Here is a 23,535-nt window from a genome sequence, read left to right as displayed (position 1 = left end):
TGTGGTCTAGCGGTGAAATAAACTTGTTTTTTTTCTTTGCATTAGAGTTTAAGTTTTACTGTACATGTCTGTCATCTCCGCAGTACTTTGCATGCTCACTATACTTGCAGGATATTCAGTGGGTCCGGGGATTAGTTGTGGTGCGCGTAAACTAACTCGAACACCTTGGGTTACCAAAAAAAAATAAGGTTCATAGGTTCTTCACCTCAATTTTCATCTTATTCTACTCAATTTTAAGCTTTGTTTTTAACAACATTCCACGCACTAATAATACACCAAAATGGTATCTTAAAGGCAACAGAACAATATTTCTATGGAAAGAAAATAAACAAATGAAGGAAACAAATACTTCAAATTAAAGGGTGTTTGCTATGTCAATAACAAATCGATAACGGACAGCTCCTTTTGCAAGACGGTCCATGGCCTTGTTCACATAATCCATGGGAATAACTTCAACGTTAGCCTCTATGTTGTGTTCGGCAGCAAAATCAATCATTTCTTGCGTCTCCTTTATCCCCCCTGCCATGCTTCCTGACACTAGCTTTCTTCCTGCACATATATCACAGATTTTATGAGAAAATTTGTTGTTACATGGACTTCCAAGTGCTAGTTTTAAAGAAAGTAAATGAAAGAAAAGTGAGGAACAGCAGATGGTTTTTCTTACCGTAGAGGGGCATTGCAGGCACCTCCAAGGGCTTTTCAAGACTTTGGGCACCCACCAATATTAGTTTTCCATTAGTCTTTAAGAGATCAAGCAATGGCTTTAGAGGATGAACTGCAGCGACAGTGTCTATGATACCGTTCATGGTGCCAGTAGCAGCCTGCAAGATCAATAAACGAGAAGAGGAATAGAGTGGACTTTTGACAAAAAAAAATGCAAGTGTATTATTCCTCATTTACCTCCATTTGCTTCATGTCATGACTAACTATAAACGAGTCAGCTTTGAGTTGCTCAATCGCTTCATGCTGTTTGCTCGGAGATGTGCTGATCACAGTCACTTTCATTCCAAATGCCTTCGCAAACTTCACCGCCAAATGACCCAGGCCACCAAGACCAACCACGCCCAGATGCATCCCAGCCTTGTCGAGCCCAAAATACTTCATGGGACTAAAAACTGTAATCCCAGCACAAAGCAGCGGAGCTCCACCTCCCAATGAGAGATTATCCGGAAAACGAATGGCAAAGTGCTCGTTAACAACATATACATCAGAATATCCACCATAATTCTTGGCTCCGCCGTCATCAAAAATAGTGTAGGTGTAAACAGTTTTGGAGCAGTAACTCTCCATGTCGTCTTGGCAATTCTCACATTTTCCACACGAGCCTATTAAGCATCCCACACCTGCTTTGTCTCCGACCTTGAACCTGTCTACCTTTTTCCCAACCTGGGTCACCACACCAACGATCTCATGCCTGTGGTTGAGCAAGATAATGAATTAGGTAAAACCGGCTGGTAATGTTTCTTCTTCTTCTTCTTCTTCTTCTTCTTGTTATTATTATTATTATTATTTCGGAGATGATATATTAATATTAAGGATAAAACAGAAGGTGCATGGAATTATGATCTGATGAAAGCGTACCCGGGAACAACAGGATAGATAGAAATTCCAAAATCATTCCGAGCTATGTGCAGGTCAGAATGGCAAATCCCACAATATAAAATCTTGATTGTAATATCGTTATCTCCATTAACCCTGATAGCATAGCAGGAAAAAAAAAACACAAGAAAGAGAAAGAAATAATCATATATAAAATCCATTAATCTTCCTTTTTTTTACCAAAATTCTTTATTAAGTGACAAAGTATATATCATGCAATTGATATGAAAAAAAAAAAACATATTTCTCATATGCGCATACCTTCTAGTAAAGTGGAAAGGGGATAAAATTCCTGAAGAGTCTCTAGCTGCCCATCCAAAAGCCTTTCGAGTTTCCTCTTCTGCTTGTAACCTTGACATATCGATATCAGACTTAATTGGCTTCACTGTTTTGATGTTTATGTTATTGGCAATCATATATATAGGGTCCTATTTATATAAGTTTTCGAGGCTCGAGAGAAGATTTTTAGTTTCGGCGAAGGGTGAGCTAAGCATGGTTTAAAATCTCAAAGTGTTCAACTATTTTATTGATTGATTTTTTCAGTGATAATGGAAGGTGATGGTTAATGGCGGCTACTGGCTAGCTACCTCTTTGACAAGAAAACAATATCAGTCCCTCTTCGCGCTTCTTCTTGTTGATTTTTCTTGCGTTTTTATCATGAAATTAACAATATTCCATCTTCTTGCTTCTCGTTGATTTCTTCTTTACTTGCTTGTCAAGAAAACAATTTTTTATGCAAGAAGGATTGTTATCATGTTAAGTTCTTAAAGAGTTTAAAATCTATATAATAGATTTTAAATTCGAGTGAGGACGTGCATCTCTTATAAAAATTTAAAACAACTAGAATTTTATTTATTCATCTGAATCCACGTAATACATTTTCTAGAGATGAAATTTTCTTGAAATCAAAAACAAGTTATTATGTTAAGTTGCTAGATAAGAAATAATAATAAAAAAAAGAATGATCAGGTAAGTAGCAGAATTAACGTTACAGATCTGATGCAATCAAGTTCTTATATTTATTATTGGAATTAAAAAAAATATTTTGCTTCTGAAAAGGACAAGATGTTGCTTTTCCATTATTAATTTCTCCCTTCTCAGATATTTGCATGTTTTTATTTTATTTTATTTTGTTTGGAATAGAACGAATTCTAGTGAACCACTGCTTTTATCAATCTAGATCCCTTCATTTGGGGATTAATTCAACCTATGGTGTCTAAGGTTTGAAAATGTGCAATTAAGTCCCTGATCCGTCCACCCTCCTCCCTCTCTACTAGTTGGCCGTTAATGTATTAAAATCTAAGGCATTAGTTAATTAATTTTCTATTGTTTGAAACTGACTTTTAAATGATGATGTATGAAAATATTGCATGTCATCTCATCCCAATCTCATCTAACATTATAGTAAAACATAACAAACGGATTGATAAATTCTATACCAGTGATGACATATATGCCATATGTCTGTGTAAATTAATTAATTAATTAATTAATAAAAATTAGTGATATAAAACTAATGAAAATATTTTAAATTGATTTTTTTATGAAATATTTGTTGTTTGTTATTTATTTACTTAAAATCAATTGAAATTTCATCCCATAAGCTATTGATTTAAGATATATATTGAGTTTTTTTTTATTTACCTGATCTAATATTAGAAAATAAAATAAAATAAAAGAAAGTAATATCTTTAATATGAGATCAATCATTATGAAGGTCATTGCAATTTCTTATAGGAGGTTCTAATTATCATTTCTCAATAAAAATATTAAATCTAGTTATATAGTTTTTTATGTGTGAATGTATATATACACTAGCAATTTGACTCGAGCTCTATAGCATGTGGTAATTTTTTTTATATACATATAAAAAGTATACAAGCTATTATGATGTGCCTTTTTACATAAAAAAATCCAAAATATAAATTAAAAAGCTTATACAAGCATCTGAAAAATAAATTGAAATTCATTCATGTAAAATTGTAAATAAACAATCGTCAACAATAATTAAAAGAGAAATTGAAAAAAATAAGAGATGAATGTAGATCAAGATATTTAATCTTGTAAAATATAATATTTACCCGATTATGTTGACTAAATTTATTTATTAAAGTCAATAAAAGATAATAGAAATAGAAAAACATATAAAACTGATTGAATAAAATTAAAGAAAAAAAAATATAACGTAAGGTCAAACATATTAAAAATATTATTTTAAAATAAATTTCATCTATACAAAACCATATATATATATATATATATATATATATATATATATATATATATATATATATATATATATATGAATCAGAATAAAAAAAACAAACTCTATTAAAAAAAACCTGCAAAACTCGTGATCTAAATCATAAGACCAGGATAAAATGATAGAAAAGAAATTGAAGATAATCTCAAAATCATTTTTTTTTAAAATATAGAACAATAAAATCATAAAAGAAAATGAGAAATAAAGGATGTTGAACTGTATTAACTTTTCAAAACAGTGATCTAGGTCACTAGATCGAAAACAATATAAAAGAAAAAAATCATGAAACTCAATCCCCAACAAATCAAACGCGAAATAATAAAATTAAAAAAAACAATTACACAGAAGGATAAAAAAAATTGTAATTAAAATAATGAGGGTGAAGAATGAAATAAAAAATTAGAAGGCAAAAAAAAATATTTAGTTGGAGGATTGAATTGAAAATAAAAATAACTTCAACAAAAGAAAAAACAAATCAAAAGAATGAGTGTTAAATTGAAAAAAACAAAACAACATAAAATTTGATTGAAGAATAAAATTGAAAAAACAAACTTTAACAAAAGGGCCAAGAAAAAAAAAATTGAAATCAAAAGAATAAGGAACAAAATGAAAAAAATAATATATGGCAAATTGTAATTGAAGGACTAAATTAAAAACAAACAAAATTTTTATAAAAGGAATAAGAACGAAAATAAGCAATCAAAAGAATAAGAACTAAAATTGAAAAACCAAAAACAAAATGGACAACCGTGTATGTTTTCAAGTTGGATAGAGAAAAGAAAGAAAGAAAAAAGAAACGACCACTGACAACAAATCGTTCATTATCTGCCATCATGCATCATACCAAGAGGAAAAGAACACAGTGGTGCTTCCAAAGATATAGCAGAAGGATATGTTTGGCCACTAGGTGGTATCTCACCCATTGTTCAAATAAGCAAATATCAACAGTTTTCGGATAAAAAATCAACTATCTAACATAAAAATACCAAAACTAAGGATGAAAATACTCTTTAGATGCATGTTTTATTTTTAAAAGTGTAAATACATTATTTCACTGTATTATAATAAGAAAAAGACAAACATATCCTTGGTTAACATTTCTATTATTTTATCTTTAAGGTAAATAAATAGAAATACATTATTTCATTGTATTATAACAAGAAAAAGACAAACATACCCTTGGTTAACATTTCTATTATTTTATCTTTGAGGTAAATAAATAGTTTTACTATTTGATGTTTTTTTTATAGATAAAAATACTTTTTAATGACTAATAAACCTTTAAAATATACTAAACCACCCCAACAGCAAGGCTTCCCTGTTTTACACCAAAGGACATAAAAATAATTTTATTTTATCAATCTATAATATATTCCGTGTCTAGTACTAAAGTGTATTTTCTTATTGCATATCTTGTTTTTTAGTGTGACCCTTCTCTCCGTACCCATCCGAGCATGATGGCTAAATAACTAGTCTCAACATTGTCTATAATTTGATTAACACTTTTTGTTGTAAGCTTGACAGATAAAAACTTGAAGATTATGATGGTATTAGATTTTCTAGTTTTCAAATAAATAAATAAAAAAAAACTAATCCAAGCCAAACCGGTTTGATTTAAATTGATTTTGGGTTATTAATTTTAAAAAAATTAAAATTCCGAGTTTGGTTAGATTTTTTTCATCAAACCAAACCAAAACTCCCCTAGTTGCAACCCCACCCCTCCCTCCCTCCCAGCTCTATTACTGCACCAAAGTACAAGAGCTTCTTCTGCCCTTTACCACCATTTTCCCTGCCAACTAGTTAGTCTTCACTTTCGGCTGTAAGGACTCAGTACTAACAGTCAGCAGATCCTCAAATCCTCACTCCTGCTTCTGCAAGGGAAAAACTAAACCAAATATATTTATAACAAGAACTAAGTTCATGGAACCTTGAATTGTGATGATCTTATCTTGTTATTTCCATTTCATATGGTGACAAAGCTAGCTTCAACTTAGTTCTTCGAAACATCTAATAAGGAATAACCTCGAAACATGTATTAAAAAATCAGAGTTATAATGTCATCTCATCAGAGTCTTTAATCTTCATAAATGAATTGATTTTATATTTTTGAAAAATGAAGTAAAATGTGTTTGTTCTTTTCTAAAGTTTGGCATAATATTGTTGTTTATGCTAAATATTATTTTTGAGATTACTGATCTTATCTTGTCCCCCATGAATTGTATCTGGCCGGGAACTGTACTGCCAGTCAATGTGGGAGCCTCAGCCACCCAATAACGTACATTGCCATCGATCAGCCTCTGCCTAACAACTTTTCTATTTTCTTCCTTCACGCGCTGTGCGCTCCGTTCGTCTTCCCATGATCTTCTCTCTTTGTCATGCAAAAAACATATATAAACCAACCCCACCACCACCCACACACACACACACACACACACATATAAACTTCACAGAGAGAGAGAGAGAGAGAGAGAGAGAGAGAGAGAGAGAAGAGAAGCAGGATAACCATGAAGAGGGATGGTTCATCAACATCATCATCAGGCAGGAGTGAGAGTGATAAGGAGAGAACAAAACTAAGAGAGAGACAGAGAAGAGCTATTACCACCAGGATCTTCCATGGACTCAGGAATTATGGTGGTTACCAGCTTTCACCACGCTCTGATATCAATCAAGTCCTCCGTGAACTCGCCAAGGAGGCTGGTTGGGTTGTTGAGCCTGATGGCACCACCTACCGCTATAAGGTATTTAAAGTTGAAATTTCTTACTGGCCTCCATCTCCATGTAATTAATTTGCATTCTTTCCTTGATTTCCCCAGCTGTGCACCCAAAGGGAACTAAAATGTGTTTGTTAATTTCTATGCTTTGATATGAACACAACCTCTTTAACTAGATGCTCTATAAATTGCTCATTGCAAGGTTGTGAGCCGGTGCCCAACTTGTGGGGTGATCCCAAATACAAGCACCAACACGACACCTACCACCAGCAGCACCGTCATTGCTTGTGGCGGTGGTGGTGGAGGAGGAGGAGACTGCTCTCCAACCACGTCGCCGCGCTGCAATATCGACCCCACAATGATCAACCCCTACAACAACAACAGCCATGCTGGGTCTACATCCTTGTATGGTCATGAACATGGCTCTGCAGGTAGTTGTACCGGTGATGTTGACAATAATAATTCTCTTGCTTTCTACATGTACAATGGACTAGCTAGTGGGCTCCACCACCCATCCACAGCCACAGCCACAGCCGAGGCCGCCATAATCGGAGGTGGAATGCAGGTGCAGGTACCAAGTCAGCAGCAGCTTCAAGGGACGTACATCCAAGAGGCAAGGGCATCTAACCAGAACACGCCTGTCGGATCACTAGATCAGTAACTGGGAGTCTTGAATTCCAAAATTGTCCTCGTGTATATCCTGAAATTTACCACTGCTAGAAAGAAAGTAGGAAGTATAAACATGAAAAAAAAATGGAATACATATACAGAGAGAGAGATAGCTAGTAGCGTGGAGCAGGGTTGGCAAAGGTGTCTTCTATTCCTATCTTAGCCTAACATTTGGTGCACGAAGGCTTCTACCGCATTGCTTTCCTTTTCCTTGCAAGCTCTATTACCAGGACCAGGATTACTTTTGAATTTAATTAGTTAAAAAACTAATTTTTCCTTCAACTTCGTCTAAAGGTGTCTGATTTCATGTTTAATCTCTGACAACCAATGTTTATTAGTTCAAAATGTCATTGACAACAGAGAGAACGAAGCACAAACCAGGAAATGTCAGCGAGTCAGATCAATCTCCTTGAGTTGCCATCACGATTTACGAGCGGGATGTTGAATGCAATAATCTTGGCACAAGGAACGTATAAATTAGTCCCTTATCAAAGAGAGAGTGCTTAAGCAGGAAAAAATAATTTCTCAAGCGTTCATATAAGCCGTAAAGTCATTCATGCAAACTACTAGTTATTGTCAGTAGAAGCACAGTTTACGCTCCTCCTAGCCCAAAGCTGGAACCTACTTACAACACAGCTTAATCCTCACAGTAAAATGGGAATCAAAATAAGAGTCCGCCATGACTTCCCTGATGATCCTGAAGGGAACTCGACAGGTTATTCAATCATCCATCAAAACCCAGGGATTTCACCAGGCACAGGAGCCAGCTCGTTGTTGCTGAACTTCTCCTCATCGAAGAACCTTGCACGAACCACATTACCCCCAAAAAACCGCCCATCGAGATCAATCAATGCTTTTGTTGTTTCTTCCGATCTCTCAAACTGTACAAAGATTCTAACTGCCTCTTCACGAGGAAAGTTTGGTTCGGTGATCTCAAATATAAGAACCCTAGTGACTGTCCCATACTTCGCACATTCGGATCCAACCTCGTCTTCTAGTTCATCATCTACCTCACCAGGGCCCACCTTTCAGAAAAAGAGAGAAATTTTCAGCAAATTCTCATCTTCATTTATGAACCCAAAAAATGAAGCATGGGATAGACACTTTATATTAAAACCATACAGCATCTGAAGCAGCTTCATGTACAAACATGTTTTGTTTTTTTTTTTTTCAAAAAAAAGTGAAAGAAACCAAATAGCAATCACATTAGAAAAAATAGATTCCAGTTCCATCACCAAACCAAAAAATTGAAATATCAAAGGTCATGATAGACGGCACAACAAAAATCAACACAGAAATTATTTAACCAACAACTCAGGTTCAGAACTTAATCTCGTTTTGACTGTGAGGAGAAAATTACATACTCTTAGAAGCACCCAGTTGTCTGTCAAACAATAATAGCTTTCCAACCAAAGGATAGTAATATCAAACTGATAGCAAAATGGGAGTCAGAATTGCTCAAATCAGTGGCTACAGAAGAGATTGGACTGGAACCATTTTGTATCCTATGACCTGGTGACTTTAATTACAAAACTTGGACGCTCAAATGAGTGTCTATAGAAAGATTGGGCTGAAACCTGTTGTATATTGCAATTCTGCCAACAAAAAAGAGTGGCTATCAAATCCAGCCATCTAAGGGAAAACGCAAGCAGACGTCAACTGGTTTCTATTAACACCACTCCTCCAAATTTACAAATGAAATCTTACTAAAGCTTAAGAGGACTTGTAAACAATAAGAGTATAATAGAACAAAAGGAAACAGAAGAAATTAAGATTCACTCACAGTGATCTGGATGAGTGTAAACTCTTTGGGACTATACATTGGTGAACAAGTATCCACAAGGTTTGAAATTTCAGAAAAGTATGTTACAGCTACAAACTTAAGAGCTTCAAAACCACAGCCTTTAGTGAGAAAGACAGTGAGCGATGATGCGTGAAAACTAGAAATAAGCAAAGCCGGTAAGAGGAAAGATGGGTATCGGTGGGTATCAGGCACTTAAAACTCTAAAACATCAAGTGATTCTAAAAAGAACAAGGATAGAGTAGATTTCGCAGAAACACAGTTGCCAACAGAATAAAATCCTCAATGCCAAACGCTAATCTCAATGCACAGATTCTCCTCAAGCAGATGCTTCATGGCTAGTTCTATCAAAAGCCCAGAGTTCTCTCTCCTTAGGGCACTATAACGCCATTCATAAAACTAGATATGGTAGGCTAGATATTCACTAGATGAAATTAGAATAAATATCAAATCTTAGTGAAGATCAATACAGCAACAATGGGCAATCCCAAGTAGTGGATAGCATGCAAAGTAGTTTGTTGTTTACAGAGGGAAAGATATAAAAGAACAGAATCAGTGGAGAATGTTACAAAATACAAAAGAATAGATGGCAAACAAAGAATAGAAACAGCAACTTTTTGCTGTTTTGCAGATTCACATCCGTTAGTTTCTTTACATTTATAGTGTGCAAATACATTTATTTAAACCAATCAAGAAATATACATACATACCAAATTATTTATAGTGTGCAAATACATTTATTTAAACCAATCAAGAAATATACATACATACCATATTCCTAAGTAGCAAAACCCGAGTTGGAGGAGTTCCATTGAAATTCACACTCTTCACCTTCTTCTCGCTAGCATTCACTATAACCCCAGCTCTCCTATCAGTCTTCTTCGCCATCAATGGCGTCGTAATCCCTTGCTCCTGTTTCCCCAATCCTTGCCCTTCCTTCCACCCCATCTTCGCCATCATCCTCTGCGCCGCAGTCATTTGTCCACCAGCACCAACTCCCAACCCCACCGTCCCTGACGTCCCAATACTAAACCCATCCCCATTCCTGGGTGGCGAAGAGCTCCTCGGAACACCTCCACTCATGGCAGCACGCCTTCTCCACGCTTCCTCCCCAGAAATATTCACATCCCTCTCCCTATCCTTCTCTCTCTCCCTCTCCCTCTCCCTCTCCTCCTCCTCCTCCTCTTGCCTCCTCCTCTCAATCTCCCTCAACCTCTCCGCTTCCATCGCCTTCCTTTTTTTCTCCCTCCTATAATCTTCATAATCATTCGGCCTGGCCGGATCATACTCCTCAACAACCACCGAATTCACCCCTACCAGTTCCTGTTGCGGAGCCACCTCATCGGGTAGCACAGTCGGCGCCGCCACGAACGGAGAAACTAAAGATTTGGAAGCAGAGATTTGGGGTTTAGGTTTGTTAGGGTTTTTTAAAATAGTTAGTGGTGATGTGATGGGTTTACGGAGAGTAGGTGGGGCCATCAAGGTAGTAGAAGACCATACAGTGGAGGTGTTGGTAGTTGATTTTTCTTCCACCGCCGTGGCGGATGGTGGAGGCAGATCTCCATATAATCCACCACCAAACATTTCTTTCTCCAAAAATTCAATCCTGCTGTGAATTTCGTCAAGGTGCTGGATTCCTATATATATAAATATAAAATTAGAGAATAATTATTAAAAAGTACTTGATAATCTATTTTGCAATTAAAACTAGAGATTTCGACAATAAAATTACAATATTCTTTCATATTTCAATAAAGTTCTTTCAGTTCTTTTGTTGAAATATTTTCTTTTATTATAAATATGATTTGTTAAATAAAAGCTTAGCGAATCCTTTTGTTTAAAGTACTCGCTCGATGCCACGGTGGTAGGGGATGGTAATTAAGGATCCAATCTATTTATTTTATTTTAATGTGATACTGTTGACCTTTATTATTAGTTATTTTATGCATTTTTAAAGTTTGTTTGTTATTTGTTACTGTATTTAAAATTATATTTAGTATAAAAATATTTAATTAATATTTTTTATTTTATTTTTTTTAATATTTTGATATATTAATATCAAAAATAAAAAAATTATTTTAATATATTTTCTAGAAAAAAATATACACTACAATATCAAATACACTATTAAAGTTTCAGTGTTTTTTAAAAATAGTTTCACTTTAAAATAAATTAACATATTTTTTTTATTTTTAACATCATCGCATCATAATTATAAAATATATTAAATTTTTTTATCAATTTAATATTTTTTTAACTAAAATATACAAATACAATTTTAAATGTAAAAGCAAATCAGTAGCAATAATTTCATGACATGAATATTGAATGCAAAGAAAAAAAAGTTAAAGTAAAAAATACACCAAACAGCAAGGCTAGGCGGCCCAACTTGTTTAGTCGTTTTAAACGTAGACCTGCTAGAGGAGGTTTATTTGTCTAACCCTTTAAATTTTTTTTATGTATACATAAGATGAACACCATCATCCATTTTCCTACTACGACCATCAAAAAGGTGGTTGGGAGATCAAGCAAAGAGCTTTTTTAACTTAAAAAATTATTTTTCAACCTATTTCAAACTAAAAACACATAAAAGCACTTTTAGACCATCAAGAAATTAATCTCAAGAAATTGATTTATCAACTCAAGAATTGCTCTGAAAAACAAAAATAAAATTGGAACAATTTTTTTCTTATCTAACCTGATATACATTTCTTATCAAGATGAAAGGAAAAACAATACCTTAATGAAACTCTTCTCTATTAATGGAACCCATCAATACAAAAAATGATTGTTTTGGTTGCTGGTATGTGGATATTTAACAATTGTTTCTCTTTATTGTTTTTTTCAGCAAGTCTCTCTCTCTTCAATTGAACTAGGGACTTAAATATGACTTAAATGTATAATTATCAAATACCAAGGACTAAAAAAGAAATTAAGTAAAAGTTAAAGGCAAAAATTTGATAAAAGAAGCTAACATAACAGTAAAGAAAAGAAATGGTCCAAAATTCTATCTTTGATTTAAATTTTAGTCCCGTTATTTCATTTTATTGCGAAATTAAGAAATTCAAACTCTTTTTTCACCCAATTGAGCATCATGTCAATGTTAGAATTTTTTTCTAACACCTTGAGAACATCAATTCAAGTTTATCAAGACAAACTATCAAGGCCAATTTTAATAAAATTAAATGTAGAAGCATCAAAATAAAAAAAGAATAACATTAATAGTAAAAAAGAATGAGCAATGCTAAAAGAACAACTTTAAATTTTTTATTAGTTTCAATTAAAGTCCCTCTATTATTAATTATCTGCTATTATAAAGTTTTTTTTTTCTGCATAATTGAACATCAAGCTAATGTTGAGATATTTGCTTGATACTTTGCAAAACATCCACACATATGCTTTAAAATATAATTATTTTTTAAAAAATAATGATAAAATAAAAGGTGTAAATTAAAAGTAAAATTCTTGAAACTTTTGAATTCCATTTAGACTCAATATTAAAAATAAACATATTAAAAAATGTTAAAGTTAGTAGTTAAAAAATAAAAAAGAAAGAAAGAAAAATTAAAATCCATTTAAACTCAAAGTTAAAAATTGGATTTTCCAGGGTATCAATTTTGTTAAGCCCACTCTAAATCTAATATATCTTAAAACCTAGAGTTGCAATGGAATATGTCTACTAATTTGGATGAAAAATGGGTATACATTGTTACATGCAATTAATGAGGAGCAACATTAATAACAACTCTAGAGTTTCATTAGATTTGTGGTTTGCGCTTTGTTATTGACAATCTTTTTTTTTTCGATGTAAAAGAAGAATTCTAAAGAAAATAAAATTCAAGACCTAAGTTATTGGTTCAATTAGTAATTTAGATAATATGACTAAAAAACAATAAATAAACAGATAAAAAAAATGACAATGAAAAAAAATGAAAAGAACCTGGCCCTAGTTAAAACGAATTAACTCATAAACTTCATGACCATGAGCATAAGATTGAGATAACCACATAGAAGAAACACAAAAAAAAAAAGTTTGAAAACCAATTCTTAATAAACCAAATGAGAACATGATAACTCCATAGAAAAAAAAAAGAAAAAAAGATTAGGATAATCTAATAGAAAGTAAAGGAAAAAACAAGTACAAAGACTAATTTCTAATAAATCAAATGTTGAAGGATAAAATTAAAATAAATTAATCTAAAAAAAAGACCCAAAACAAAGTCAACCGATGTTAACCTTTGAAACCGGTGACTATGATCATGAAGTCGAGACTAATCCCATAGCAAGAAAGAAAATATATGTCAACCCGGGTTAACCCGCAAACTCTACGACCATAAGTACAAGATCGGGGATAACCTCATAGAAAGGAAATGAAAAAACAGGTAGGAACATAAATTTCCAATAAATCAAATGTTTAAGCATGATTTAAATAAATCAATTTTAAAAAAGAACCCAAAAAAATAAAAGTCAACCGACGCTAACCTTTGAAACTGGTGACTCTAGGCATAAACCTGAGACTAATCCCATAAAAGGCAAATCATAAAAAATAATAAGGAAAAAATTCTAAAAAAGGGCAAAAACAAATATTAAAAAAGAAGAAAAAAAGCCAAGCAAACTTGGACAAACATCCTAAATCTAGCCTAATATTCTAGCTAGCCTAATATCTTTAGTTCTCCTCACTGTACTTACACTTAATTAATGGTTCCAAAATATACATTATTTACTATTTCTTATTTTATTTTAGTAAATATTGATTAACTCTACGAAGTTAATATAGTGTCTAAGGAGATGTACTTCATGCATTAACTTTGTTTTTGAATATTTGAGTCAGCATTTAAGTAGATTTTTTTTAATATATGAAACTGTGAAAGTATGTTTCTAAGATAATTAAAAGAAAATTTTAATTGGAAAAATTACCCTGATAATTTCATATAGTTTAGTTATTTCTTATTTTGCCTCTATTATTTTGAAAATTACTATTGATATATCATAGTTTATAAGTTATATAACATTTTACATCTTTAATAACGAAATTTATAATATTTACAAGATTATCATTATATTTTAAATAATAATTAAATAGCCATTGCATTATTAAAATTATAAAATTGTTATAAAGTTAAAAAAAAACCTCTATGTCCAAACAAAACCAACCGCCATCAACTTTCTTTTGTTGGAATCTAGCGACACACATCTCCTTTTTCACACACTAAATAGACCTAATTAGCCTCTTTGACATTGTTGAACCATCAAACCATTAGCAAACACCCCCTTTCACTAGCAGTAACAATCTTCTAACCTCATATGATAGTCACGACCATCATCCTTGCTTCTAGCCTCCATAACTGAGCAAACCATCATTTATAACCACCATTTTTTCTCTTGGTAGTAGCATCACCAATAACACTTTCATTACCGTTCTTTTTTCCCTTAAACCACGATGAATACCACTATCTAACCTTACTCATCTAACCTAAAAAACCACCGTCTAGTTGAACAATTCCATAAATCAATCAAACTTCCACTATAAATCACACTTAAAAACCCGATAAAATCATAAAACATCAAAAATAAACCCTATAGATTATTTAAATCTTGTTTCTTCCATAAAAATACTAGTCAAAATACCAAAGCACTGCCATCTCTAGTGAAACCCAACAACAAATCCTAAACACCATAGATGCTTTTTAAAACAATAAGAGAGGAAAAAATGATAAGAAACTTAAATCTAAAACAAAGATATAAAACCTAGATTTAAAAACTATATCAAAATTATGAAAGTATGAGTACCATTTTTTATCAACAACTATTTTAGAATTTGATTCTTTTATTACCAATAACAACCTTGAAAATTTTTCAAATGACTCCTCATATGAATCAAATAGATGATTAAGCACATTCTGGATGTTTGTAACTATCATTGAAAGATTATCCATCACAAGGTTTGATATAGGATTAGCAACAAAATTCGCATCGAGTTGATGGTGGTCTTTTTGGACAAAGATCGAGGTATATATATGTGGCCCTTTTAACTTTGTTATCTCAAATGAATACGATTTTTTATGATATCCCCATGTAAATACTATTTACATTAAGGTGCTTGCACACATTGTAATTGAATAAAGGTCAAGGTTGACCATTAAACTCAATATTCAACCGAATATGCAATGTGCCATCATTACATTAACTAAATTATTTTTACTATCAAATGTTTTTTCAACCTCCAAATTAGATCCTTTTGGAAAGCATCTATGACTAAGTGCCTAATCATAAGAAACATCAAACGAAGACCCAAAAACATCTTCACTTTTAGGAACATGAGATATTATTTCATCATCATCATCATCAACAACATTATCAACATTATCATTGTCGCACCCTCCCGAGAGCTCGACGTCGCGGCGACCCATCCTTCGTAGCGGGGATTGATGTTGGGGTCTTTCTGTTGTGAAAAAGGGAGTCGCCACCTAGTATTATGGTCACTAGGAAACCTAACTGGTCTTTCAGAGATTCTAAGGCAAGGGACTGGTTGCGTAAAGGGAAGGTTTTAGCACCCCTAGTACGCCCTACCTAAGGTAAGCTGCTTGGTGTTTGATTTGCCTTATAATTGTTATAGTGTTGATGTTCTCTAATCCTATCAGTTTCCTAGGATAAGTCTGCTCTGATGAATGAAATCTAGGGTGCCTTAAAAATCTATTTTTTTGTCTTAGTGTTTTATACTCTCACGGCTCTAAACCGTGGAGTAAAAAAAATTGAAATGTCCTCGATTATAATCAAGGCTTCTTTCAAGGATTTGTGCGGATGTATTATTCCTAGAAAATTATTTTGGATATTTACCACTCCGGGTTTCTTTATCCAAATATTAACAGTGAATAATAACAAATTATTCCCAATAATATTTTGGATATTCGTCCTTTAAGGATTTCTTTATCCAAACATTAGCGGTGAATAATAGATGAATTTCCCCAAAATAAGATTTTTATATTTTTTTGGAATATTGGCCAATACCCTTTGGAGTTTTACAAACATGTTGTAAAATCCAGAAATGCAAGAAAAATGATTTTTGTTGTGTTTAAGAAATCCATGCGAAAACACATTTTCAAAACTTCAAATATTTGTTTTTTATATAAAACGTAAAAACAATGTTAGGGTATTGGCCGTATGCAGGAAAACAAAACATTTTTTCATTTTATATTTTTTTTTATGTCTCGACGAAAACCGGGTATTTTCATACCGGACTTGTATCTTTACCATATAAAACAATACAAGCAGATATTGATAAACAATGCATCAACAAACTTTTAGAAAAAAACACATATTTAAATCATTTTTTTAAAGAAAATTTTCCGAACGGGCCAGACCCGGCCCACAAAGAGACTGGGCCGAAATCAGCCCAACATAAAATGGGCCCACTTCCTACAGGGGCTGGACTCAGCCCAGCCCAAACCACATGACTGGTACTGTTCACTGTACAGTAACAGTGTTACTGTTCCTCTGCACAGTAACATGTTAATTAATTTTACGGTTACTGTGCACATGCATAGTAACCGGGTAATTATTTTTCCAGTTACTGTGCACATGCACAGTAACCCCGTTTTCACACATTAACAAAGCAAACTGCATGCAAAAGACCACGTTACTGTTCAAGTGAATTAAATTTCACTTAAACAGTGCAAACACAAAGCAAACAATTACACAGTGCGGGAGGTTACAGTTCTAACAAAGTTGGCGGATTAAATGTTCAAGTGAATTAATTCACTTGAACAGTGCGGTGAAATGCAGACAAAGAGAACCTGTTACTGTTCAAGTGAATTAAAACTCACTTGAACAGTGTAAATGCAAAGAAAACCACTGCGCACACAAGGTGAAGAGAACAAACCTGGAGATGAAGAAGTTGTCTGCGTTCGTCCGTTCCCAGTCTTTCCCTCCTGTCCTATGTTGGCGTCAGTTTCCCTGTTTTTTTTCATTCCTCTACGTCTTTGTCACTCTCTCTCCCCAGTTGTCTGCTCTTTCTTCTTCCCTGTTCTGCAAATGTTATATGTAAAAATAAAAATAAAAGTAAAGACCGAAAGAGATGATGAGCTGGTGCGGTTGGTGGTGTTGTTGCGGTTACTCTTCCTCCTCTCTAGTGTTGCTGCGGCTGCTCACAGTGTTGTCGTCTCCTTCACAGGTGGAAGAAAGTGTTCTGCTGGCATGGCAAATGATCAGCGCCCTTGGAGTCTCGGTTTTCTGCTCCTTCTTTACTGTCCTTTGGCCTCCCCTCTTACTTCTCAATCTTCCCCGTAATGAGCTGCTGTTAGCAGCGAAGAGGAAAGGAGAATGAAGGGCCGGTGCAAGAGCGGGAGCTGCAGCTGCTCGTCCTCCTGATGTGGCTGCTGGTTCGGATGTAGAAGATGCGGTGCAAACAGGGGTGAAAACCTTTGCTTTACTGCCTTTGAAACCTGAAGAAAGCCTTCCTTTTTTCCTCTCTCGTTCTCTTTGTTTTTTTTTCTATGCCAACCCTCTCTACTCTTTACTCTTCTCTTCGGCTCCTCCTCCCTCTGCTGGAAGAAGAAGAAAGCAGTCTATTATATATGCCAGAACCGGAGACCACCCTCACATTCTTTCATCTCCACCGTCTCTGTTTAGGGAAACAGTCCCAGTCCTTAGATGATGATGAGGGCGTTGGCAACGTTTGGCAGAGAAGGCTGTTTCGTGTGCAGGGAAGAAAATGGCCGAGAGAGGGGAATGGCCAAGGGGGGGAACTCCTTTTGGGTGTTCTATCTTTCTCGTTTAAAAAACTGAACTCTCTCCCTCCGTTTTTCAAAAACTCTTCCCCCCCCCCTTCCATTTTCCAGCCCTCTCTCCTCTTTAAAAACTCTTTCCCCCTCCTTTTGTTAATTAATTGTGAGCGGTACACAAGTGGAGCGGGCTCTGTCGCGCATGCACATCGGGTGAGGTCTCCAATAGGGGTGGCTTTGCAGGGCACGCCTGCGCTGTTTTCTAGTCATGGGGTTTTTGGTTTTTGCAGCAGTATGCGGGGAGAGAGAGAGGAACGGTGTCTACACTATTTTGGGTTTTTTTTCTTTTTAATAATTTATTTATTTATTTATTTTTGTGGGGACCCAAAAATGGGTAACAACAGATGCCCCCTCTTTATAATACTTACGGAGCAACAAGGGTTTTGCGCAGTAAGTTTTATAAAGATAAACAAAACTGAACTTCCGAAACTGATATTGTCGAAGATTGATCGATCTGAAACTTTGTCTTTATGGGTATTCCCCTTCAACCCGAAACAACGATCAAAACTTTGTCATCTTGAGATCCCAATCTAGCGATCCTCTGACTTCTAACTTCGATTAATTTAACTTGGAATTCCATTCTGAGATCCCTTCTGGCAATCTCTTTTAACCAAAAAATTTATATTTGCAGCTTGGCCAACCTGAAATCCCATCTGGCGATTTCCCTTAGCCAAAGCTGATATCTGTGTTGCGGTTGGGTTAACCTGAGATCCCTTCTGACGATCTCCTTTAACCAAAACCCAAAAAAACTATCTTGCAGCTCGGTCAACCTGGAATCCCCTCTGGCGATTCCCTTTAACCAAAGCTGAAAGATGAGATCCCTTCTGGCGACCTCTTAAAATTCCTAGAAAACTCCACGCTTTTCTAAGGAATGGTCTCAATATCGGGTGACCTGCCCATCTTAAGATTCTTAGAAAACTCCATGCTTTTCTAAGAAACGGTCTCAATATCAGGTGACCGGCCCATCTTAAAATTCTTAGAAAACTCCACGCTTTTCTAAGAAACGGTTTCAATATCAGGTAACCGGCCCCTCTTAAAATTCCTAGAAAACTCCACGCTTTTCTAAGGAATGGTCTCAATATCGGGTGACCAGCCCCTCTTAAAATTCTTTAGAAAACTCCATGCTTTTCTAAGGAATGGTCTCAATATCGGGTGACCTGCCCATCTTAAGATTCTTAGAAAACTCCACGCTTTTCTAAGAAATGGTCTCAATATCAGGTGACCGGCCCATCTTAAAATTCTTAGAAAACTCCACGCTTTTCTAAGAAACGGTTTCAATATCAGGTAACCGGCCCCTCTTAAAATTCCTAGAAAACTCCACGCTTTTCTAAGGAATGGTCTCAGTATCGGGTGACCTGCCCGTTGTAAGATTCTTAGAAAACTCCACGCTTTTCTAAGCAACAGTCTCAATATCAGGTGACCGGCCCGTCTTAAAATTCTTAGAAAACTCCATGCTTTTCCAAGAAACGGTTTCAATATCAGGTAACCGGCCCCTCTTAAAATTCCTAGAAAACTCCACGCTTTTCTAAGGAATGGTCTCAGTATCGGGTGACCTGCCCGTTGTAAGATTCTTAGAAAACTCCACGCTTTTCTAAGCAACAGTCTCAATATCAGGTGACCGGCCCGTCTTAAAATTCTTAGAAAACTCCATGCTTTTCCAAGAAACGGTTTCAATATCAGGTAACCGGCCCCTCTTAAAATTCCTAGAAAACTCCACGCTTTTCTAAGGAATGGTCTCAGTATCGGGTGACCTGCCCGTTGTAAGATTCTTAGAAAACTCCACGCTTTTCTAAGCAACAGTCTCAATATCAGGTGACCGGCCCGTCTTAAAATTCTTAGAAAACTCATGCTTTTCCAAGAAACGGTTTCAATATCAGGTAACCGGCCCCTCTTAAAATTCCTAGAAAACTCCACGCTTTTCTAAGGAATGGTCTCAATATCGGGTGACCAGCCCCTCTTAAAATTCTTTAGAAAACTCCACGCTTTTCTAAGGAATGGTCTCAATATCGGGTGACCTGCCCATCTTAAGATTCTTAGAAAACTCCACGCTTTTCTAAGAAATGGTCTCAATATCAGGTGACCGGCCCATCTTAAAATTCTTAGAAAACTCCATGCTTTTCTAAGACGGTTTCAATATCAGGTAACCAGCCCCTCTTAACATTCTTTAGAAAACTCCACGTTTTTCTAAGGAATGGTCTCAAAATCGGGTGACCTCAAGGAATGAAGCAGTGCTGGTTCACAATTCTCCTTCGCGGTTCTGTCGAACTGAGATTCGATATCTCAGTGGTTCCCAAAAACTTGGAACTATTTTGGCTTTCACCACACCTTCTCCTGCCAGGTTAGTGTTATGACAAATAGCATGTATGTTTTTTTTTTTTGTTACCTATTTTGGAAACATAGGTCCCCCTTTCGTTGTAAACTTCTTCGAGCTCTTGTTTCCATTTGTTTGTCCGACCTTTTCTCTTGAATCGGAATATGCTCCGCACACTATACTTCATATCCTCTTGGTGAAGAGATCTCTGGTTCCTTAAGGGGCCCTTTCTTGCTCCATCGAGTATTATTTTGGTTTTGTTCATGAAAACTGAAACTTTCAATGCAATTAGCAATTCCCATAAAAGATGTATTTTCAGAAGTTTTTATGATGATACCCCTTTTTGGCTTTGGTTAACTTTGGATCCCTCTTGCCCCAAGTGTGGCGTGCAAAAACATGTCAAGTTTTGATTTGGTTTGATTCTCTCCAATTGATGGAGTCATCTCCTTAGTCATGCGTTAAAAACAGCTCTTTTAAGTAAAAGATTTCAACTGATATAAGATAATACGTTTTATGAAAAAAAGGTTCTTTAGAAGGAGAATTCATGGCCGAACCTTTTTATTGACTGGGAAGCATAGTATTTCTTTATAGAGTCATAATTCACAAGTTTAACTAGATCTTCTTCATCCATTCTAGATAACAAATAAAGCTCCTCTCGAGAATGTTTTCTTTAACAGGTAAGGGCCCTCCTTGTTTGGCGCCCTTTTACTTTGATCCTCTTCTGGTAAAGGCTATATTCAGTACAAAATCTCCTTCATGGAATTCTCGAGGTCAGACCTTCTTATCATATGATTAGGCCATCTTTGATGATGACAGATTGCAGCTAATCTCTTTTCACTGTCATATTCAACTATTCATATTTAACTTTTACCCATTCCACCTCTTCTAAACTCAGAGTCTACCAAAACTCTTAATGAGGGGTTTTCCACTTCTAAAGGCATAATTGCCTCCATTCCATATACCAACGTATATGGGGTGGCTCCTATTGAGGTTCAGACTGCGATGCAGTATGCGTAAAGGGCCAATGACAACATCTCATGCCAACATCTCTTCTAAGTAATCTTCTTGACATTTTTGTTAGTAGCTTCTACCGCTCCTTTCATCCCTGGCCTATATGGCGAGTAAATGCTTGATCTTTCATTTGGCGCAGAGTTCTATTATCATCTTGCCAATTGAAACTCTGGGCATTATCAGTTATAATCTTTTTCTAGTGGATCATACTGACAAATCAAATCTCTCTCAATAAATTTCTTCACCACTTGTTGCCTCTACATCATCCAAACATCTCAACCAAGTTCTGTCCGATGATTTCTTATACAAAGTTTCCCCATCAAGATCCCTTGCCAACCTTCTCAAAGTCTTCTTGTTGATTTTGGATGCCCCCATGGGATATGTCTGGTTTTTTGGATGAAATTCTTGATATTATAGTACCAAGGGTTTCCATCTATTTCTCTTTCGACTGAGCAACAATGAGCTGGGTTATTTCTGATATTGATGTGTACTGGTTGTACCTTGTGCCCAAAGTCTATTTTGGCCATAGATGTTAGTGTAGCCAAAGCATCTGCAAAGTGGTTTCCTTCCCTTCCTAGATGGGTGAACTTTATTTCCTTAAATTCTCCAGTCAGTTTAGATAGGTATTCTTGGTAAGGCCTTAACTTCTCTTCCTTGGTTTGCCATTCTCCTTTTATTTGGCAAATGATCAGCATTGAGTCTCCATACACATCTATCTTTCTGATGTTTAGCTCCAATGCAGCCTCTAAACCGAGAATGCAAGCTTCATACTCAGTCGTGTTGTTGGTGCACCCAAACTGTAGCTTGACTGAAACCGGATACTGCTTCTTATCAGGAGAGATTATCATTGCACCAGCTCTGTTACCACATACGTTTACATCACCATCAAAGTACATAGTCCACCAATCTAATTTCCATTCCTCAACTGAAAGCACATCTTCATCAGGAAAATCAAATTTTAATGACTCATAATCTTCTCTAGCATGGTCAGCTAGGTGATTGGCAATGACATTCATTGCTTTCCTTATCATATCTACTATGTTGTACTCAGCTAGTATAACTTGCCATTTTGCAAATTGGCTTGATAGATAGGGGTGGATTTAGAGGTACTGCTTGATTTTCTCGAAAGCTTCTTCACACTCTTATTCCCTATTCCAAGATTCTTCTTCCTTAACAATTGAAGATGGGGTCATAAGTCATGGTTAATTGGGATATCAATCGAGCAATGTAATTCAACCTTCCCAAGAACCTCCTTACATCCTTCTCAGTCTTGGGAGGTGGCATAGATTGAATAGCCTTTACTTAACCAAGATCCACTTCTATCCCTTCGTCACTCATCATAAATCCCAATAACTTTCCAGATTTCACCCCGAATGAACACCTTGTGTGGTCAAGCCTCAACTTATACTTCTTTGGTCTTTCAAGACAATTCCTTTAATATTTGGACATGATTCTCTCCTTCTCTAGGTTTAGCAATCATGTCATCCACGCATACTTCAATCTCTTTGTGCACCATGTCGTGAAATAGAGTTACCATGACCCTTTGGCAGGTGGCCCTAACATTCTTCAACCCAAATGGCATGACCTTGTAACAAAGGTTCCCTATAGTGTTGTCTTTTTCTTATCCTCTTACACCATTTTTATCTGATTCTAGCCCAAAAATCCATCAAAATACGTGGAGTTATATGCTGCATTGTCAACTAACATCTCTATGCGTGGTAGACAAACCTTGATTTTATCTTCCTTTTTGTGTAATACCACTATGTTGGACACCTATTGTGGATATTTAACTACCTCTAGAAAACCGGTGTTCCACTACTTTTCAATTTTTACTTTTTTTAACCGATTTCCATCCTTCTACTAGTGGTACCCTATACAAACCAGGCACATCCTTGTAGGACCAAGCAAAAACATCTATAAAATCTCAAAGTAATTAATTCTTCTGTTTCTTTAGGAGTGATCATAGTCCATATCTTCAATTTTTCTCTTATTTTTTCATTGCCCGCATCTATGGTTTCAAGTTCCTCTCTGGCGGGTTTCCGAGCTTGTTCATGTTGTCCTATTTTCATCCACTTCTTCCTCTTCTATAGCTACTATGTTTTCTTAAGTTTGGCCATTCATTCTCAGTGTAAAGTGTAGATGTTTGTTTTGAAAGATCGGATTTGAAAACGGAAAGTGATGTGTAAAAACATCAAGATGAACTTTTGAAAATGCATGATCTCATTGAAGGAAAAAAAATTGTCTCAAAACATTTGCTTGAGCAAACCGATTAGGTGCGCAACATCATTCCAGACTCCTTCAAGCTTTCTTTGGTACTGAGCTTTTGGGTGTAACCTTCTTCATTTTCCATCCTTTTCTTTAATCGAGTGTTGTGGATTCTAGAAGGGGGA

General features: G+C 35.3%; 4 protein-coding genes across 4 annotated transcripts; 1 reads left to right on the top strand and 3 right to left on the bottom strand.

Annotated features, from left to right (window-relative positions):
* Nucleotides 1-213: 213 nt before the first annotated feature.
* On the bottom strand, nt 214-2,336 carry LOC133681818 (probable mannitol dehydrogenase). The gene is made up of 5 exons (XM_062105011.1): nt 1,861-2,336; nt 1,582-1,695; nt 901-1,414; nt 665-821; nt 214-549 (listed from the first exon to the last, which is right to left on the bottom strand). Exons 1-5 carry the CDS (start codon nt 2,013-2,015, stop codon nt 356-358), a joined length of 1,134 nt encoding a protein of 377 aa, XP_061960995.1. The 5' UTR covers nt 2,016-2,336; the 3' UTR covers nt 214-355.
* Nucleotides 2,337-6,142: 3,806 nt separating this feature from the next.
* LOC133674191 (uncharacterized) lies at nt 6,143-7,524 on the top strand. The gene is made up of 2 exons (XM_062095210.1): nt 6,143-6,600; nt 6,776-7,524. The coding sequence occupies exons 1-2, from the start codon at nt 6,367-6,369 to the stop codon at nt 7,232-7,234; spliced, it is 693 nt and encodes a 230-aa protein (XP_061951194.1). The 5' UTR covers nt 6,143-6,366; the 3' UTR covers nt 7,235-7,524.
* Nucleotides 7,525-7,745: 221 nt separating this feature from the next.
* On the bottom strand, nt 7,746-10,817 carry LOC133674181 (DNA-damage-repair/toleration protein DRT111, chloroplastic-like). The gene is made up of 2 exons (XM_062095198.1): nt 9,815-10,817; nt 7,746-8,267 (listed from the first exon to the last, which is right to left on the bottom strand). The coding sequence occupies exons 1-2, from the start codon at nt 10,625-10,627 to the stop codon at nt 7,974-7,976; spliced, it is 1,107 nt and encodes a 368-aa protein (XP_061951182.1). The 5' UTR covers nt 10,628-10,817; the 3' UTR covers nt 7,746-7,973.
* A 10,369-nt stretch (nt 10,818-21,186) lies between these two features.
* LOC133705723 (uncharacterized) lies at nt 21,187-22,161 on the bottom strand. Its single transcript, XM_062131123.1, has 2 exons — nt 21,646-22,161; nt 21,187-21,288 (listed from the first exon to the last, which is right to left on the bottom strand). Exons 1-2 carry the CDS (start codon nt 22,159-22,161, stop codon nt 21,187-21,189), a joined length of 618 nt encoding a protein of 205 aa, XP_061987107.1.
* Between the last annotated feature and the right edge of the window lie 1,374 nt (nt 22,162-23,535).

The sequence above is a fragment of the Populus nigra genome, chromosome 1 (assembly GCF_951802175.1).
Source record: "Populus nigra chromosome 1, ddPopNigr1.1, whole genome shotgun sequence".
In the NCBI taxonomy this organism is placed as follows: Eukaryota; Viridiplantae; Streptophyta; class Magnoliopsida; order Malpighiales; family Salicaceae; genus Populus; species Populus nigra.
The sequence above is the reverse complement of the archived record's forward strand: the minus strand, read 5'-3'. Positions and strand labels throughout refer to the sequence as shown.